The sequence below is a fragment of the Papio anubis genome, chromosome 1, assembly GCF_008728515.1.
Source record: "Papio anubis isolate 15944 chromosome 1, Panubis1.0, whole genome shotgun sequence".
In the NCBI taxonomy this organism is placed as follows: Eukaryota; Metazoa; Chordata; class Mammalia; order Primates; family Cercopithecidae; genus Papio; species Papio anubis.
In genome coordinates this window covers 138,142,312-138,161,756 of record NC_044976.1, presented here as the reverse complement: position 1 = coordinate 138,161,756, position 19,445 = coordinate 138,142,312, and the positions used below count along the sequence as shown (strand labels likewise).

General features: G+C 46.8%; 1 protein-coding gene and 1 pseudogene across 2 annotated transcripts in view; both read right to left on the bottom strand.

The window, feature by feature from the left end:
• The window catches only part of CAPN8 (calpain 8), a 75,456-nt gene that overhangs the window by 35,474 nt on the left and 20,537 nt on the right, over window positions 1–19,445 (bottom strand). The window contains exons 1-4 of one of the 2 annotated variants that reach the window (XM_031655473.1): window positions 5,237–6,303; window positions 2,441–2,559; window positions 1,791–1,924; window positions 769–937 (exon numbers count right to left, since the gene is read on the bottom strand). In XM_031655473.1, coding sequence (XP_031511333.1) covers window positions 769–937; window positions 1,791–1,924; window positions 2,441–2,559; window positions 5,237–5,426 — 612 coding nt within the window. In that variant the 5' untranslated portion in view covers window positions 5,427–6,303. Of the gene's footprint in view, window positions 1–768; window positions 938–1,790; window positions 1,925–2,440; window positions 2,560–5,236; window positions 6,304–19,445 lie in introns of those variants that run through there. The other variant, XM_031655471.1, reaches the window with a different exon arrangement.
• LOC108586024 lies at window positions 16,650–19,250 on the bottom strand (annotated as a pseudogene).

The window sequence follows — 19,445 nt, the reverse complement described above, 5'->3', positions numbered from 1 at the left end:
GACAGGTCCCAGTCCTCCAAGGTTCTCCCTGAGTGGACTCCTCATTATCCTTCCCATTTCCTCAGCACGCTGTCTCCCATGCCCCGTGCCACCCCTCCACCAAAAACACACGTCTCCTGCTGGGGTTTGCAGAGAGAGGAAAAAAGGAGGATCTTCTCACTTTGTCCTTCACATTTCTAAAATCACGAGGTAAGGACAAGAGAGGAAGACAGAGCAGCCAGAAGGCAGCTGGTCACAGGAGCCTGAGGTGGTGATAGGACCTCAGGGCTGGGGGCCTCCAGCCTCTGGTTTCCACAGCCACCTTGGAAATCCACACAGCTCAGTCTGGTGTCCGGCCACAGCCTCTGGTTTCAGAACTTCTCTTTTCTTCAGGGATCTCAAGATCCATCAGGTATCATCAAGTATCACATTTGTTTTCCAAAACTTCAAGATTATTTAGCAAAAAGGATGTAGAAAACAGGTGGCCAAGGATCCAGGGATCCTAAACTATGTTCTTAGGGCCATTCCAGCAGTACTGAAGGGGCTCTAACAGCGAGAGGGAAATTGGGACTCCTGCAATGCAACTAACGCCAGTTCCTACCTACCAATTAGGTCTACCAGCCCCTACATGTGCAGGCCTATGTGTCACCAGACTTGCCCACTAAGCCCCAGACTCTGCTCTGACCCAAAACCTTCCTATGCCTCTTTCCCGCTGTCTCGTCCCTTCCCTACCACACAAGGGGTGGCGGTGGTGGGAAGATGGGGCAGTACAGAAGCCATATGCCTCACATCAATGGAGCAGCCCAGCAGAGACCCCGCACGGAGGGCCTTCCTGATGATCTGATATAGATTGGCTGGTGGTTTCTTCAGGTCATAAAACTCAGAGATGCCACCTGTGAAATCCTCAAACCCCTCCACTGTGGAACCTCCAGCGAGAGCCTCATAACAACCATTGAGCCTATTGGAAAAGAAAGAACACATGCCCCATTAGCACCCCCAGCAAGGAGACCCAGGGATTGGGGACTGGGACAGTGCTAGGACGTACTGTGGCCTGGAAGATAAAGGAGGGCTCTTTGCCAATTTTGCCTTTGGGCCAGGAAGGTGCTTAGGCCACTGTTTCGTGTGCCCAGCTCAGCACTTCACTAGGAACTGACCTCAGCCAACCTCTCTCCAGCCACCCTCTCCTTTACAAAGCCAAAGGCAATCCCTCCAGAGCTGGCCCCAGCTGCTTGGGTTTCTGCGGCTAGGGCCACAGATGGGGAGAAGGAGAACTTTCCCTCAAGGCTGAGAGGCATCTGCTGAGGCTTACTGGGAAATAGGACTAGAAAGGAACTGGGGTTGCAGAAAAGGATATCAGTAAACAAATGTAATTAAAAGAACCCCAAAGAAGGTTTTGAACATCAAACGCTGGTGAGAAGAACTCCTGAGGAAAGAGCAGACACTTTGTTGAGTTTGCTATCTAGTACATTTGTTTTATTCTTCTTCTTCATTCTTTCAAACATTTACATTGCCCCAGGAACCTACCTTGGGATTTGAAAGAGGAAAAGCTCAGGCCCAGAGGAGCAGGGAGGCCCGCCCCACCACATACACATTCACCCGAGGCAGAGCTGAGATGCTAAACTCCCCGCCCAGATTTCTGTTTCTCTTAGTTACTGAAAAGTGCTCTCTCTCCAGCTCATGCGGGTCTGGGTGCTGGGAAAGACGTGGCCATGACGCCCTGAGTTTGGGGTGGGGAGGCAGACGTGGGAGGGACAGGTGAGAGCTTTCAGGGAGGCTCTGGTGTCTCCCAGCTCCTGGCTTCCCCCACTTACTTGGCATAGGCTTTCTCCAGCAGGGCACTCCAGAATTCATTGCCTTGCTCCGAGTGTAGGAAGAGCAGCTGTCCATTCTTGGTGGGCAGCCTGTCGTCAATGACCACTTCCACCCACTCTCCGTACTGCCAGAACTGGGGAGACGCGACACAGCGGCAGCTCACATGAATAAGCAGATGTGTAAAGGGAGTCCCTCCAGGGGACCTCACGTGGGGACTCTGTGCCATCAGTGTTCAAATCTTGGCTCCGTAGGAGCAGGACCTGTGTCTGCCTTATCTGTGCACATAGGAGATGCCAGATGAACCCGGGAACATCTAGTCTAGGGTCTGCGTTTGTGCACCAGAGAACTTGCCCAGCGCCACCCAGTGGCAGCAGGAAGTGATTCAGACCCACACCTCCTGACCCTCAGTCCACAGTGCTTTCCTCAAGGCCACCTGGCCTGGGGGAGCTGGAACGGGGTGGATGTGTGGATATCTGGATGGATGCATTGAAGCAGGTACTTAGACTGAAATGTGCATCAGAGTCACCTAGAGGGATTGTTAAGACATAGATCACTGTGCCGCAAACCCAGAATTTCTGATGCAGTGGGTCTGCGGTGGGACCTAAGGGTACGGAAAGCAGCAACAAAGGGCCTGAACAGAGCACAGTACCTGAAAGTGAAAGATTCCCGCATAGTTCTCCTGGAAGTTCTGGTCCCTGGGGACCACCCGGTAAAGCAGCTCTTCATTCAGGGTCAGGGAGGCAATGGCAGCCAGAAGCCAGCAGTCACCTGCACAGTGTCACGGGGGACACAGATTGGTCAGGCCCAGCCTGCAGGGGCCCTGCGTTCTCTGACCCTGTCCCATTTAACCCAGAGTCCACGTTGCCCCATTCCCTTCTAAGTCAGGTAGAGTCTCCTCCTCCGGTGCTGGAAACGCACCTGCAGCCATCAGCTTCCCCTGCCTCCCTGGGATTTGTTTACTGGGAGTCCATCCTCTGCTCCTCCCTGTGGCTGCCCCTCCCCCACATGCTGATCATTTCCCCGCTCCTACACACTCAGCCAGTGGAGTGGAAGAGAAAAGAAAACAAAGAAAAAAGAAAAGAAAAGAGGAAGGGAGGGGAGGGGAGGGGAGGGAGGGAGGGGAGGGGAGGGGGGGGGAGGGGAAGGAAGGGAAGGGAAGGGAAGGGAAGGGAAGGGAAGGGAAGGGAAGGGAAGTCCGTTTGGCCCCTTATTAGCAGCTCTGATTAAGTTGGTTGAGGGAAATATTGAAGCTGTTAATCCAATCTACGATGTGTACATGTAAGAGTGTGTGTGTGTGTGTGTGTGTGTTCGTGTGTTCCTTGCCCCTCCTGACCTTGGATAATGGAGAGTTGGCTCTGCGTGGTCTGTTTACAGTATTGCCCTTTCTTGTTTCAGAGTTCACCAGGAGAGCCTTGATGCCTCGTTGCTTAAAACTCCCTTGAGATATTGCTTAGCATTAAATCATCATAATTTGAGGCAGAAGAAATAAAAGTCAAGAGAGGTTACAAATCCTGGGGTTTGGTGTTGGTCACATTGGAGATTCAAGGAAATGCAAAAGAAAAAGAAAACCCCTTTCTGTGCAAGTTGGGACCCACCACACTGATGCCACTGAGTGGTGCTTCCCTGGGAGGCATCATTGTCCCTTGCAGTGTCAACTTCAAAAGAACCAGCACGGTCTCCAGGCACCGCTGCCTACCTTAGCATCCTATGGCGAATCTATCATCTTGGAAGTGATGTAACTTTGCTCACCTCTACTTATTTGCTTATTTCACATCAGCCTCTGAGGTCTCAGTGTCCTCAAGTGTGCTTTTCATCGTGTGAAAGGCTATTGCATCTTTCTGGCCTAGTACTGCATCTTTCCACCTCCACTGTAGATCCCTAGCTCTAGTAGTCTAAGATTTGGTGAACAAGTCCCTATTTCTCCTATTCATTCCATTCAAACAGCTCCAAAATCCTGCCTGTGCATTTCAGCCTTTATCTTTTCCATATAAAAGATCTGAATCTTTTCAATGTGTGTTCAGATGTAAGGCCCTTCAACCTTTTAGAGACCATCTGTGGACCTTGTCTCACTCTAAGTTTTCTTTTAACACTGTGGCCAGAGCTACATACATATTGTAAGTGTGAACACATTATGGTTTTCTCAGAAAACCTGTTGCCTGAGTAAGCAGTAAGCCAGGAACCCACATCTGAGGAGCCATCACCTTCATCATCACTCAGAATTGCTGCATCACCAGGTCATCCTAAAAAGCCCCGGCCTCTGTCTGCCTGGATCTTTCCCAACAAAGAGGTTCATGATCTGACCTCAAATTAATTAATTCCTCTCTTTCTCTCTCTCTCGCACTCTCGCGCTCTCTCGCTCTCTCTCTCTCTCTCTGTCTCACACACACACATACTCATTTACTCTCTTTTTCTTCTAAGAGACAGGATCTTGCTCTGTTGCCCAGGCTGGAGTACAGTAGCACCATCATGATTCGTTGCAGCCCCAACCTCCTAGTCTCAAGTCATTCTCCCACCTCAGTCTCCTGAGTCACTGAAACTACAGGTGCATGCCACTTTAGGTTGTTGCAGGTGCCGGGATCACTATGTTGCCCAGGCTGGTCTTGAACTCCTGGACTCAAGTGATCCTCCTATCTTAGCCTCCCAAAGTGCTAGGATTACAGGTGCAAGCCACCATGCCTGGCCATATTACTTTTTGAAGAGCTTTTCTGATCCAGGAGGCAACCTGCTTCCTGCCTCACTCTCTCACCAGGCTCTCCTTCACAGACAAACACTATCTTCCTAATGGCAACAGGGCTCCTAGGTGAGACTAGACCTGGTAGTCGAGGGAAACAGAGTTGATGTGGTTGGACTGGCATGAGTTATGTTGCTTCTCACCAAAGAAGCCTCAAGCAGGGCAGTATCTTATTAAAAGGCAACTTCCAAAGTTTGAGCAAAATAACAGTTTCCTCCTCCCACCCAGCTCCTCTCAGCCCAATTTTCTTCTATGAACACCTGTGATCATGTCACTCCCCTGCTCGAAATTTTGCAACTGTCCTCCATTGCTCACCAATGAAATACAACCTAACAGGGCACCAACACCCTTCATAATATGACTCCAACCTACTTCTCCAGTCTTTTTCCTATTACGCTCCCCACTATGAATCTAATCTCCCAATCAAATTTGGGTATGTGCAAAACATACCCTGGTCTTTTTCATTGATGTGGTTTTTCTTGTTTGTTCCCTCTGCCTGCAAACTTCTTGCTGAATCTTACCCCTTCTCCATGAAGCTTTCTCTGATACCTCCTACCCTCCAGCCAGAAGTCACTTCTTTTTTGTATGTGTCCTAAAGATCTTATTTATGCTTCTCTTGCAGAGTTATCACAAGCTGCCTCAGATCACGAGTCACACCCAGAGTGGCCTCAAAACCCCATTTATGCATCAACTCCTTGGCAGAGCTTTCCTTACCCCTGCCGCTGGCCTGTCTCACCGGCGCCAAGCCCTTCCTCTTCACACCTCTCCAGCAAGTTCTAAGGCCACTTGAGTACATCTGTTTGTCTCTCTCCCCATCCCTCTCTCTCTCACTCTCTGACCTCTTCTTGCAAAGCAGCAATGTGGATTCACTCATCTCGGCATCCCCAGCAGGCGGCTGACACATAGAAGCAGCTCAACAGATGTTTGATGAATAAAAACAAATAAGCAGATGACCACATGAATCAATGAATCATATTTTGTTCTTCTGCAAATCTCCAATAGCATCTTACATATATTTGCACCTCAACCTCCCAGGTCTGTAGGGAAGTGACATTCAACAAGAATCTGCATTGAACCTGACAGATTTCACTTCCACCAGCATCAGGCAGTGGGAGATAAACAAGGTAAGGCAAACACAGAAGCCCAGTCTTCTGGGGAGTGAAGGGGGGCGACTGCTCTGTAACACCTCTAAAGCAAGTGGCTTCTCAAAGAGATCAGAGCGGCCATATAGCCCTCATTACTGGGCGTGGTCCTGGTTCCCTTCTGATGTGAAGGTTCTGGCTTTCTGTCTAAGCTTCTTCCGACAGCCCACCCAGAGCACTCCCTAGATATTACAATTCAAGTCACGGCAACAAAATGTCCCTCCGTTGCTGACATCAAACGAGGTGGCCCAGCTGGAAGAGAGTTTAATTTTCTCTTCATCTACCTCACTCCTGACATTTCACAGGGTCTACCCGGCTCTTGCAAGCAAGCACAGAGGCTCGAGGAGATGCCGTGGCTGTGTAGGCTTTTGGATCCTTGTCAGTTACTGCATGAAGTGTGAATGGATTGTCATGACGAGAATGCGTTTTCAAAGGAATATGTCCAAATGTGCTTCCCTTCAGAGTCCTCTGGAAGATGGACATTTACTCTGTTGTTCACATTTCAGAAACTTGTTTGGGGACCTGCCAGCAGAAAAACAGCTTTGATCTTGGAGCATAGGTTTTGTTTTGTTTGTTTTGTTTTGTTTTGTTTTGTTTTGTTTTGAGACAAGGTCTCCCTCTGTTGCCCAGATGAGCAACCACAGCTCACTGCAGCCTTGACCTCCTGGGCTCATGCAGTCCTCCCACCTCAGCCTCCCAAATTGCTGGGACTACAGGAATGTGCCACCATGCCCAGCTATTTTTTTAAAAATACAGGGATGGGGTCTCACTCTGTTGCCCACGCTGATCCTGAACTCCCAGCCTCAAGCAGTCCTCCCACCTTGGCCTCTCTAAGTGCTGCAATTACAAGCATGAGCTACTACACCTGGCTAATTTTCAATTTTTTAAATTTCAAAAGCAGTCAGGAGGCTTTGAGATACTAGTTAGGTGGTGAATAAGGCGGACAAAAAACACTGGGAAATACCTCGATAGACAAGTCCCTCCTCCCAGCTACCTTCCAGCTAGCGCTGCTCAGGAGTTAGTCCTCACTCATGCGCTTTAAGCAGAGATGCACTCCGTGGGAATTTAGGGAAGGTTTCCATGTCCTGATGAAGTGGGGCAGGCTTGGCTGGCAGTATTTTTTGCCCATTGCCCTTCCCCCTTGTCTCCATCTGGAAAGTCCACATTGTGCTTGGAGGTGCAGAGCCAGATTGCAATCCCAAGGCTGCAGGTGCAAGATGAAAGTCAGCACAGGAGAGTGCAGAGCAGAGCACAGTGTGAGTCTAGCTCTCCAAGGGCATTATTAAAGTTACACTAGCCCCGGGCTATCTACCTCTAGTTTTCTTGTTATAAAAGAAGAACTTGCCCCCTATTTGTCTGAACCACAACAGTGGGTTTTATGCTTCTTGTAGCCGAAGGTTTTTCTAACTGATATTAGAAGCATGACTACAGAGTGATTTGGTATGCCCCATAAATTGGCTCTGAAAAAAGAATTCCGCAAAAGGAATTCCAAAATAAGGTTGGGAATAGCCTTTCAAATACACACATTTTCCCATGCACTGGGTTAAATTTATTCTAGGGAGACTAGAAGACCAGGATGGGAATGCCTGTGTCTGGTCCCCAAACGGAGATAAATGCTCTCTAAAAAACTATAACAAGGCCAGGCGTGGTGGCTCACGCCTGTAATCCCAGCACTTTGGGAGGCCGAGATGGGCAGGTCACAAGGTCAGGAGATCGAGACCATCCTGGCTAACATGGTGAAACCCCGTCTCTACTAAAAATACAAAAAAACAGCTGTGTGGTGGCGGGCGCCTGTAGTCCCAGCTACTCAGGAGGCTGAGGCAGGAGAATGGCGTGAACCTGGGAGGCGGAGTTTGCAGTGAGCCGAAATCGCACCACTGTACTCCAGCCTGGGTGACACAGCAAGACTTTGTCTAAAAAAAAAAAAAAGAACCTATAACAAATGCTCTCTTTAAAAAAAAAATGTATTTGAGAGGCCGAGGTAGGCAGATCACTTGAGGTCAGGAGTGCAATACCAGCCTGGCCAATATGGTGAAACCCCGTCTCTACCAAAAATGCAAAAATTAGCCAGGCATGGTGGCAGTCACCTGTAGTACCAGCTACTTGGGAGGCTGAGGCAAAAGAATCACTTGAGCCCAGGAGGCAGAGGTTGCAGTGAGCCAAGATCACACCACTGCACTCCAGTCTGGGTGGCAGAGCAAGATGCTGCCTCAAAAAGAAAAAAAAATTAAAATCCACCAGGAGACAATAATCCTGAATCAAACATTGTTAAAAAAAAAATCCCTTAATTCAAAAATTCCCTTTACACATTAAAATCAAAGCTTAGAGGTCTGGATGTCTAATGTTATTATAAACTGTAGGTAGCAAGAACTCAAGCTATAGCTTAACGGAATTTCCCAAACACCAAGGGAAGAAATGGAGATGCTTCTGGACTGCAGATAGAAAGAAAGACAAAGGAAAGAAGAAAGGTCAGACATCGGAATCCCTATGGTGGCCCCTACCTTACCTTGAGGTTGAACAATGGCTGAAGTAGAAACAAGAGTAAAGCCTCAGATAGTTGGAAGCAGAAGTCAAAGCAGAGAACACGTATGTCCTGCTTCCCGTTCAGGAATCCAGGAGCAGAGTAAAGATGGCATCATGGAGCACTTAAGAAGAAGATGAGAGACAATGGAAGTGCCCCTAAGTCTCCCTTGGGTATTACATAAGATTGAGCTGAGGTTGACTAGCAGGCTTCTCCCATTGGTGGAAGCACATTGTTTGACCTTCCTTATACCCAGGTGCCATCCTGGGATGGTGGGGGAGGAACCAGACTTTACAAAGTGAGAAACCACCTGTCTTCATCCATTCGTGCTGCTATAACAAAATACCATACACTTGATGCCTTAGAAACAACAATACAACTCTGGAGGCTGGAAAGTCCAAGACCAAGGCACCAGCAGAGTTGATATGTGGCCAGAGCCCACTTCCTTGTTCATAAATGGCTGTCTTCCAGTTGTGTCCTCAAATGGCAGAACGGATGAGGGAGCTCTCTAGGGCCTCTTTTATAAAGGTACTAATCCCATTGATGAGGGCTTTGTCCTCATGACTTAATCACCTCCCAAAGGCCCTACCTTCTAATACAGTGATATTGGATGTTAGGATTGCAACATATGAATGGCGGGAGGGGGGACAGACACAAACATTCAGTCTATAGCACCACTCAAATAGAGTAATTAAAAGCAATGTTTATCCAAAAGAGAGAAGAACTTGAAACAGGGAGAGGCATAATACCTTTAATCGGCTAGTTTATGTTTCCCTCCTACTCATGGTCCATGGAAATTGGGGCTCCACAGCAAGCTGAGAGTAGTTGAGCAAAATAATGAATGCTGTGCTGATTGCACATCTGAGTGTAATGTAAAGATTTTGACCCTGCTAATATATGCTTGTTTTTTAAAAATCCATCTTCAATATTTTATCACAGCTGAGGCATCCTTAGCCTACTCTTCCACAGAAGGCTGCTCTAAATGTTTTTATACACAGGGAGCTATTTCAGCTCTGTACATTACCACGAAGCAGTCACAGAGCCTCCCTTCCCCCACTTGGTGAACATGCCTTTGGAAGCCCTTGGCATTTAATTCATGCCATTTTGACTACCTTAAAACACACACACACACACTGACTTTTTTTTAAACCACTCCTTGTGGAGCAGGGCTAATTCATAGGCAGTGTGCCCAGAGTCGACCCACACATTGACTTTTATCTCTATTTGCTTCATTGACAATTCCCATCTCTCTGGCTAGACTTGGAAGTTGCCTGGAGGCAGACAGTGGGCATAGTGGTTCTAACAGACCCCAGCATAAAATGCTTACTGACTGAACTCACCTCAGTATAATTGTGTCAAAGGTGATTTGAAAATTCAGATCTTGAGTAGCCTGTCACTAGTAAAGCTTTCTGGGACTCACTTTCTGCTTCTCCCCTTTTTCTCTCACTTCTGCCTTCTCTGGCTAAAAGCAAATTTTGACATTCAAAGAAAAGCTCTGACTTGCTTCTCAAGCTTGGTCCCCATGCCTCAAGTAGAGCCTCATCTCCCCCACCTTCTGACACCCACCTTTCTGAAGACTCCATGTGTATCATGATTAGACTCAGGTCTACCTGGATTTGAGAGACTGACCTTTTGACTTCCCTCAAGCCATGTAATTATACCATTCGTCATTCCCTCCAAATGATACAGATGCCAACCCTTACCCACTGTGACCAGAGGTGAACCTAGACTTTTCTGAACTTGGCGGACACCAGCTCAACTGGGTCTCCTGTGCCCCCGCCCTGTAGCCCTAGCACTATCTGTAGCCACACTCTACCTCTGCCCTCTTCCCCAGCCTAGCCCTGGAGCACAGATGGCTCCAGCTCTGCCATGGCCTCTTAGCATCCTCAGGTACTCCTGTTTGCTCCTGTCACCTGCTCCCCTGATTCCTATCACCATCCAGCAGCAGCACCTGGGCAGGCTGGCCAGGTGGCACATGGGACTGGGGAGTGAATGAGTCAGCCATGTTCCTACTCCTGAGCATCCTGAGCAGGATCCTCTGTTTAAGTTCCCATCTTCTTAGAATCTCTTAGTAAATCTCCCCTATCTTGCACCAACCTCCAACCCTCCTGGAGGTCCTCTCCCTTCAGGCTTAAGGGGTAGCTCCTGTATGCCATCATCACTCACCAGTGCTTACCAAGCATCACCATGTGTGGGGCCATCTGCAGGACACTGGGACAAGAGAGACCTAAAGGACACTGTCTCTGCCCTTGAGAAGGCTACAAACTTAGAAGAGTAGAAATTGCACAGGTTTTGGACTCGGAAAGCCTGTGTTCGAAGCCCCGGCCCCTTACTTATCTGTTGAGTGACCAGCAGCAATCACTTGACTCCTAGGATTCTGTTTTCTAATCTGTAAAATGAGTTTGGACCTCATAGTTTATTGTACAAGATCATCTGATACTGAGCAAAAAGGGCATATTTGTAACAAGAAAAATGTTTAGGGATATCTGTATATATCTCCAGTTGACCTTCTGTATCCATGGGTTCCATATTCATGGGTTCCATATCCATGGGTTCAACCAACTACAGGCTGAAAGTATTTGAAAAAAATGGATGGTTTGTCTGTACTGAACATGTACAGACTTTTTCTTGTCATGATTCCCTAAATGATACCATATAACAACTATTTACATAACATTTACACTGTATTAAGTATTATAAGTAATCCAGAGGTGATTTAAAGTATATGGGAGGATATGCATGGGCTATATGCAAATATTACATCATTTATATCAGGGACTTGAGCATCTGTGGATTTTGGTATTCACGGGGATCCTGGAACCAGTACGCCACAGATACAAAGGGAAGACTGTATGGCGGGTGTGTGTGTGTGTGTGTGTGTGTGTGTGTAGTCTCCAGTTGGCTAGGGAGGACATCATGACATAAAAGATATCAAAGATACACATGAGTGTATATGTAACAGCAGGTATGATATTTTTAGAGCCTCTGGAGTATCTTGATTAATGTTCCCCCAAGGGTAAGCCAGCTTCTCTCTCCCCGACTGAGTACAATCTCTTCCAATAAGCAACTGCTTGTTTGCTGATAAGGAACAATTCCCTGGCCTTTCCGTATTCAGGACAAAACAGGACCTTCAGTGCCTCCGGGAATTGTAGGCAGGGCCTTCTGCTGACACCCCAGGCTCTGTGGTCCCTACTCTCCCTCAAACAAACAACGTACAACCAAAGGAAACAATCTCAGGCAGAAGCTCAAATGCACAATTAAAAACATGAGTCGCTATGCTGGGGCCCTGCTCTGTCCTAATCCATTCACCCCGTTACCACCTGCCTGCTCTGAGTCAGGTTTAAAGCACCGTTCTCTGCACCTTCTTTGAACCTGCAAATGTACTTCAGCCTAATGGACTTTGCACATCTGGAAGTTGCCCACAATAAATCCTGCTAATGTAGAATTAAAGTAGGTTAATCTGACCAGGTGAGGTGGCTCACGCCTGTAATCCCAACACTTTGGGAGGCCAAGGCAGGTGGATCACCTGAGGTCAGGAATTTGAGACCAGCCTGGCCAACATAGTGAAACCCCATCTCTACTAAAAATACAAAAATTAGCTGGACGTGGTGGCCCGCACCTGTAATCTCAGCTACTCAGGAGGCTAAGGCAGGAGAATTGTTTGAACCCAGAGGGCAGAGGTTGCAGTGAGCGGAGATAGTGCCCCTGCACTCCACCCTGGGTCACAGAGAAAGACTCTGTCTCAAAAAATAAATAAGTAAATAAAATAAAGTAGATTAATCAGATGGCTTTTGGACAGGGTAAGTTCCTAGAAAGTGCACATGAGAAAAAAAATGTACTATAGGCTCAGCCTTTTACCCTCCAAGAGTTGAAATCACATAAGCCACACCCTCATCAGTGTATTGCACAAGGAGAGTGGCTTCGTTACAATCATTTTAATTGGGAAGCCATTAGACTGGGGCAGCTAAACCACTTTAAGTTTTTACCTAAGCAAGCCAAAGCCCGATGCAAACAGTAAAATGAAACTAGAGACTTTACCAATCAGAAACCACCAACTAATCCCTAAAACCAGTCTTTCCATGTAATCAATCAAATGTGTTGTATTTCTCTTACTTCCATATTCAGCCTCTAAAAGCCCACGCTGCTGCGCGGAGCTCTCTGAACCTCTTCTGGTTTTCAGGGCTGCCCAAATCACGAATCCTTCTTTGCTTGAATAAACCCTGTCACTTTTATTTTGTCTAAAGTTTTTCCTTTAACACTTCCTGTATTTGAATCTGCCTGTGCTTTGCACAAGACAAAGTGGCTATTTAATGACCATTTGCCAGACAAGTAAAGCTGAGGCTCTGAGCTCAAGGGATCCCGAAGGCCGGACAGTGTCAGATCCAGGACTAGTTCTAGCAAGATGATGAGTTTTCTGCCTTCCCAAATCTTGCAGTGCCACGTGGAAGTTGAAGTAAATACATTCACATCATTTGAAATAAATGCCCTAGACCTCTGTACAAGAGAAAAAAGAAATTTCAGGAACAGTCCCTCCTCCTGTAAACCTACACATAGCTTCTCATCAGCCCTTTTTCATCCTCACTTTCCAATTGCCACCAACCACCCTCTCTCCCCATCCTTTGCTAGCATTTGGTTCACCCTCTGACTTACCTCATGAAATAGCATCTCCTTACATTGCAATAACATAAAACAGCCTGACTCCTAGAGTTGTTATAAAGATAAAAATAAGACACACAAGGTGCCTAGCTGAGTGCCTGCCACATAGAAAGCCCTCAATAAACCTCCTTATTATTCACTGTTATCACCCAACATACAATTAACACAAACACCAGGGAACCCAAACAAGTGAATCAGCAAATGTTTATTGAGCGTCTACTGCCTATAGGAAAACAAAAACTGAAATGATACCAGGAAGTTGCTGGTGTCCTTCCGTATCCACCCGTGTTTGGTATAGGATGTAGGACTACTATCTCACTCCCACCACCTGCCTTCCTGCCCAGGTGTCCTGTCTCAGGCATCAGAATCACTAGTTTATCAGTTGCTGAAGCCCAGGAGCCATTCTGATTCCTTTTCTTCACTCCATTCGTATTCAATTGCTTCCCAAGTGCTTTTGATTTTATTCCTAAATAGCTCTCAAATCCTATCCTCCTCCCTAACATTACTGCCATTGCCTCCACTCCCAGTAAGACTATAAGGGACCCTCTTTCTCCAAATAGTCATTATCCAGGAGCAGTAATTAGGAGGTTGCAAAAAGAAGCAAAATTGTCATGATGTGAAAATATTCATGAGTTTTCACCCAACCATCCCTCCCCACCTAACACTAGACACACTAGAACTACCAACCATGCCCACCTCACATGCAGATACAATGCAAGGTGGTTGCAAAGTGACACTGAACATTCTGCTCAAATTGCTGGATTTCATGAAGTCGATGAAAGTGATACTGGAGATCTGCTTCAGTGCCACTGACCAAGAAGAAGTTGGCAGAGTTAAAGCGGTTGCAGCTGAGGAAGGAAAAGTACTGAGGTTCAAGGCAGGACTGGTCCTTGAAAAGGGAATGGTTTGAGTGTCAAAGTACTGAAGGAGGGCCTTAGAGAAACTAATGAAATCTTTGAAAGTTTTCATGATTCTTCCTCAAAACTCAATCAGGAAGTGAAAAGTGTTGTATCCTGATGTCTTGTCATCTTTTCAGCATGAGTTCTCCCTCCAAAAAGTCAATAACTGATTCATTCCTTGTTCTAAGAGCTAGCACAAAGCTGCAATTATTACGTAAGTATCACGAAATATGAAGTCACATGAAAATTTTTTATATTTGTTTGTATTTTTTTCAAAGTAAGACACTAATCAAACCTTTTATTTAAAAAAAACTGTTTACTAAGAAATATGGGCCCCCATTTTACTTTCAGTGGTCCCTTTCCAATATCAGTTATCTGCAAATAATGAAGGTTTCCTATCTTGCAATTGTCTCTTTCTGGTGTCTGCACTCTCCACACTGCAGCAAATCTGGCTATAAACAGCCCTGCTCTAAAATCTTCCATATTCCCCATTGCCCTTAGGAATAAAGTCCAGAATTCTTCACACAGTGCTGGAGCCCTGCGTGATCTGGCCACTGCCCCCCTCTCCACTCTGAGCCTTTGCACTGACTGCTCCATGTTTGTCCCAGTCCTACCACTACTTTGCAAGTCCCCTGCGCCAGTGCTATGCACTTCCTAGCCAAAGGACCTTTATTCATCTCCTTCCTGCAGCCTGGAACCCTCTTCCCCGCCCTCTTTCCCAGAAGAGGAAAGAGTGCCTATTTGTTCTCTGCTGTTTCCTGGCATGAAGAAGACACTTGACAAATATTTAAATGAGTAAGTGGGCTGTGAAAGTTCTTCCTGATTCTGACAAATGAGTATGTCAGATAAACCACATGTTTCCTCACTCCTGTAAGCATCCACAACCAACCGACAGTACTTCAATCCACCACCATTCAACACCGTGAGCCCACCTCCTACTGTACTTGTAAATTAAGAACCTGGCACACCTTACTAGAACATCATCCTCCTTTTAGAGTAGATGATAGCAAGTTACCAGTGTTCTAGAAGCAAGATTATAGAGAACACCAATCCTGGGCATAACAGATACCCAGAAAACTCAAAAGGGCCCAAGTGCTGTGTTTTCAGCAGACGGTGGGGTATTGGGGTCACCCAGGGAAGAAAGTCACTAAGAGTTTCAAAGATTAGCCCCAAGTCTGGTATTTTTCTGAAACAAAGAGTTTCAAAGATTAGCCCCCAAAGTACTGGTGTTATTCTGAACAATGGTAACATGACTCATTTATGGCAACTATATTTTTTATAGCCTCAAAATAACTCTTTGGAGTCATGCTACATATAATAAGGCACACTAAATAATCCACTTCTGCTGCCCCCCAAAGGTTTCCCGGCACCTCCACTCCTGGTTCCCATGACGACCCAGAAGGGGCCTCTCAGACCTGATGTCAGACCTGATAGCAGCGTGGGGGCCAGCTCCACAGGGAGGGCAGCTATCACACATCACTACCTTTGGCCGAGGACAATTCTGGGCCGGGGGGGGTCTTTGGCTTCCAGGAGCTACAGAGCACCCCAGAGAGTTAATGTACTTCAAAACAGAGGAAAGAACAGGAAAGGCTGGCGGGTCATCTTTGAATCAGAAGCCATTTTTGCCTTACCTTCTAAGTTTTCAGTGGAGAGGGAAAGGCAAAAAAAAGCAAGCAAACTCTTCACAGCTGAAGAAGCTTGTTCAGATTATTTCAGAGCTCCTCCTAGTTGCTTATGAAGCCCACCAAGCCAGTTCTCATCCATCTTGTTTCTGTGATTGTGGAAGGAATAAGACTGAATGGCATGAAACAGCTTCAGGACTTTCTGCCTCACCTCCAGCTTTAAATCAAACCTTTAATGCTGCTTAGAGGGAAACATTTTTCTTAGTAAATTAAAAAATGGAATTGATTCACCAGAGGGGGAGAAAACCCACTGAGTAAATATATTTGAGGCTTATGTAAATACATCTCAGAGCCTGTTTCAAGGGAAAGCAGCTTGCTTACTGAGTTTAATTATAATGCTCTTTGGTTTCAAAAATAAGACAAAAATGCTAGAAGTCAGGTGTAACGGGGAAAGAAATGAAAAGATGAGCACTGAGATGGAATTGTTAGCTCCAGCCATGGCTGAAATACACATGATGAGATACAAAAATGGCACGTTGTCGTTATTGCTGGGGACAGTCTTGACACACTGTCAAACGTCCCCTCCAAAAATGATCCTAAGTGGCACGGCAGTTCCAACTCCGGGCTAGGTATCCTGAGGTTTCCAAATGTACAGAGATCTTTAAATTGCATCGAATATTAAACAGAGATAATGGCATCTCCTAGCAAGATGAGAGTGGTCTTCCAGGCTCAAATATACTGAGATGAGATGAACTGCCCTCATATGTTAAAATGCCAAGGAACCCAGTGGGGTGATGTGAGCAGAAAACAAGATATTTTGAGGCTGGGAAAATATCCTGAGTACAATGCTGAAGAGCAAAAATATGTGAAAGGAAATAGGAAGGAAGCAAAACTCTTAAAGGGAGTAGTAGAGGGGACCCTGGCCAGGCTGGTGGGCAGGGCAACTGCAGAGAAAGCCTTCTGACTGCACAGAAGCCTGGAACACAATCTACAGAAGCACAGAGTTTCTCCAAACACCAAAGTGAGGACAGCTTGCAGTAGCTCAACGCAGATCACAGGTGAAAGCTGACTGGAATGTAGAAAGTCCCCAGGGTCCGCACCATAATTCAGGCCCAATAGGGGCTTGATGTAGACTGAAGGCGATAAACCTGTCCTAACCTGCTTGCAGATCTAGTCTGTCCAGCGCATACAGTCCTGGCCAGCGTAGTGATTTCTAGATTTCTAGAAAATCTAGACTTCTGATTTCCTTTTTTTAAAAAAAAAAAAATTTAATACAAACAATCCCACAGTACTTATTGTCATCTTGTAATAACAAAAGGGTAATCAAAACAATACGAATAAATGTTCATATTGGACAAAGGACACCTAAAAACAAACTATATCCTTCTCAACAATTTCTCACTTCATTGATCATTTCTAGTTGGAGACACTGTGTAGCTGAGTAACATTATCTCCTTTTAGCATGATCCAACCCAGTTGTTTTCTTAACTTTGTTTCAGAATAAATCTCTTCTGCATCAACTAATACAAAGTTCATATACTCATCAAAACCAGTGATACAGCCTTCTATCCAGGTATTCACTTGCTCATAGAGCCATACCTGAATCTGGGATCTATTTTGTAAGAATCTGAAGATAAGATCGATGGGCTCTGTCACAGCCTTCTGCACTTTCTGGCCCTGACCATAGTACACTATGATGGAATTTCCTAGATTTCCGATCTCTTAGAAAAACTGCAAAATCTGGCCAAAATTTCTCTCTCTACTTATTCTACAAATGTTTACTGAGCATTCACTCTGTGCCAAGTATTCCAGGCCCTAAGGATACAACAGTGGGGAAAAATAAAATCCTTGATGTTATGGAGTATACATACTAGTGAGAACGGCAAACAATACATAAACGCATGTGGCAGGTGGTGGTAAATCCTGTAAAGAAACCAGAGCAGGGTGAGGGGAGTGAGAGTTTCTAGGGGAGCGCTAGGAAATGCAGGGCAGTCTGGGAAGGTCTCCCAGCTCCTGCGTGGTGACATCCAGCTAGAGTGAGGTGACTTCCTCGCTCGTGGTTCCTCCTCCTCGCTCGTGGCTTCCTCCTCACACAGTGCATGCTCTCTGGTTTGCCACAGTCCCCACTGCTCTCTCTTGTTACCTCCTCCTGGCCTGTTTTACTCATTTATGTGGCCTCTGTAGGCATCGGAGTTGTGGCCCCCAGAGTTAATCCTTCCCTAGATCTGTCTATATTAGTCAAGGTTCTCTACAGGGACAGGACTAATAGGATAGATATATATATGAAAGGGAGTTTATTAAGGAGTATTGGCTCACACGGTCACAAGATGAAGTTCCACAATAAGCTGTCTGCAAGCTGCGGAGCCAGGAAGCCCGTCCAAGTCCCCAAACCCCAAAAGCAGGGAAGCCAACAGTGCAGCCTTCAGTCTGTAGTCAAAGGCCCGAGAGCCCCTGGCAAACCACTAGTGTAAGTCCAAGAGTTCAAAAGCTGAAGAATTTGAAGTCCGATGTTCAAGGGCAGGAAGCATCCAGCACAGGAGAAAGATGAAGTTGGGAAGACTCGGCAAGCCCTGTCCTTCCATATTCCTCGGCCTGCTTTTATCCTGGCCACGCTGGCAGCTGATCAGATGGTGCCCACCCAGAATGAGGGTGGGTCTGCCTCTCCCAGTCCACTGACTCAAATGTTAATCTCCTTTGGCAGCACCCTCACAGACACACCCAGGAACAATACTTTGTATCCTTCAATCCAATCAAGTTGACACTCAGTATTAACCATCACACCCTCCAACTCTGGATACCCAGGATCCAGCAGAGGAAGGAGACACTGCTCCCAAGCTGGCATGCAAAACAAGTCAGAGCAAATGGAATTTGAGGAAATACGAGCCTAAGCCAAGTCTGAAGGGGATGGGGGGACCACTCCAGGCATTGTCCTGTTAAATGATGGAGAAACACAGTTTTTGAGTCCTGAACACGTGTACAGAAGGGGCTCCAGATGCAACTGGGGAGGGATCCCCAGGTCTCTCTCCCACTATAGAGCGGAAGGCTGGGGTCCCAGGTGGCAGAGCATCAGGGACCAAGGTTGAACAAGAATGCAGACCAAAGTAACCAGGTACTGGGTCATGAAGCCAGAGAACACATCCCAGGGCTGCTTAGCTACCCTATGGGACCCCTGAGGGAGGCACAAAGAGGCCTCCCAGAGCAGAAGGGAGAGGGTAAACCAAAGTGCTCCACTTTCAAGGAGCAGGTTTGGGTCAAGGTATGGAGCGGCTTCATCCCATTCCCTAAGCCAGCAAGAAATGCCACCTGTAAATTTATAAGGCGACTATGGGAGTACTGTGGGGAAAATAGACTGCACTCTGTACAGGGAAGACCCAATCCACTTCTGCCAGCTGGCGAGGGATTGCCCAGCCCGAAGCAGCAAGAACAGCTGAGACAACAAGAGGGAGGTGACACAGCAACCACAGGGCCAAGAGAAAGCACTAGAGAGAGAACAGTGTCTGCAAAGGACTTGTTAGATGGCACTTGTTTCCATTCCTCAGGTTCATGGCCTCTTAGAAGGGTGTCACCTGTCCTTTCTCCCTTGAGCAGGTGGTATGGATTTGCTTCCAGAAGGATCAGCCTTTTCTGGGAGCATCCTGCTCTATTCCTTGGATGGCGGGAGCCAGCCTACTGAAGAACTGAGGGTGTACGTCTCCCAGCCAGTGCCAGATGCTGCTGCCAGGGCTTCCAGTAAATGCCCAGAGCTGTCCTGAATGTGACAGAGGCCTTAACACAGCCTGTAACCTCACGCTTCCTACTTCTGCACCAGCCTGCCTCCACCTTTTTCTCTTCAACCACATCCCCAAGAGAGCACGCATAGGCTCCCTTGAGCCTTGGGGACTGGAACATTGCATTACTGATGCTTAATCAACTGCATTGTCTTCAGATCTCTTTTAGTTGTCCCCTTTAAGAACCATCCACAAGTGCTGGAACTAATGGCTGAGGCGGGGCAGCAGGATACCCCTAATAAGTCAGAGAGAGCTGAAGAAACCCAAGACTCACGGCCAGTCTGTGACAGAGAAATTGTCCTTCGGCCCTGGGATG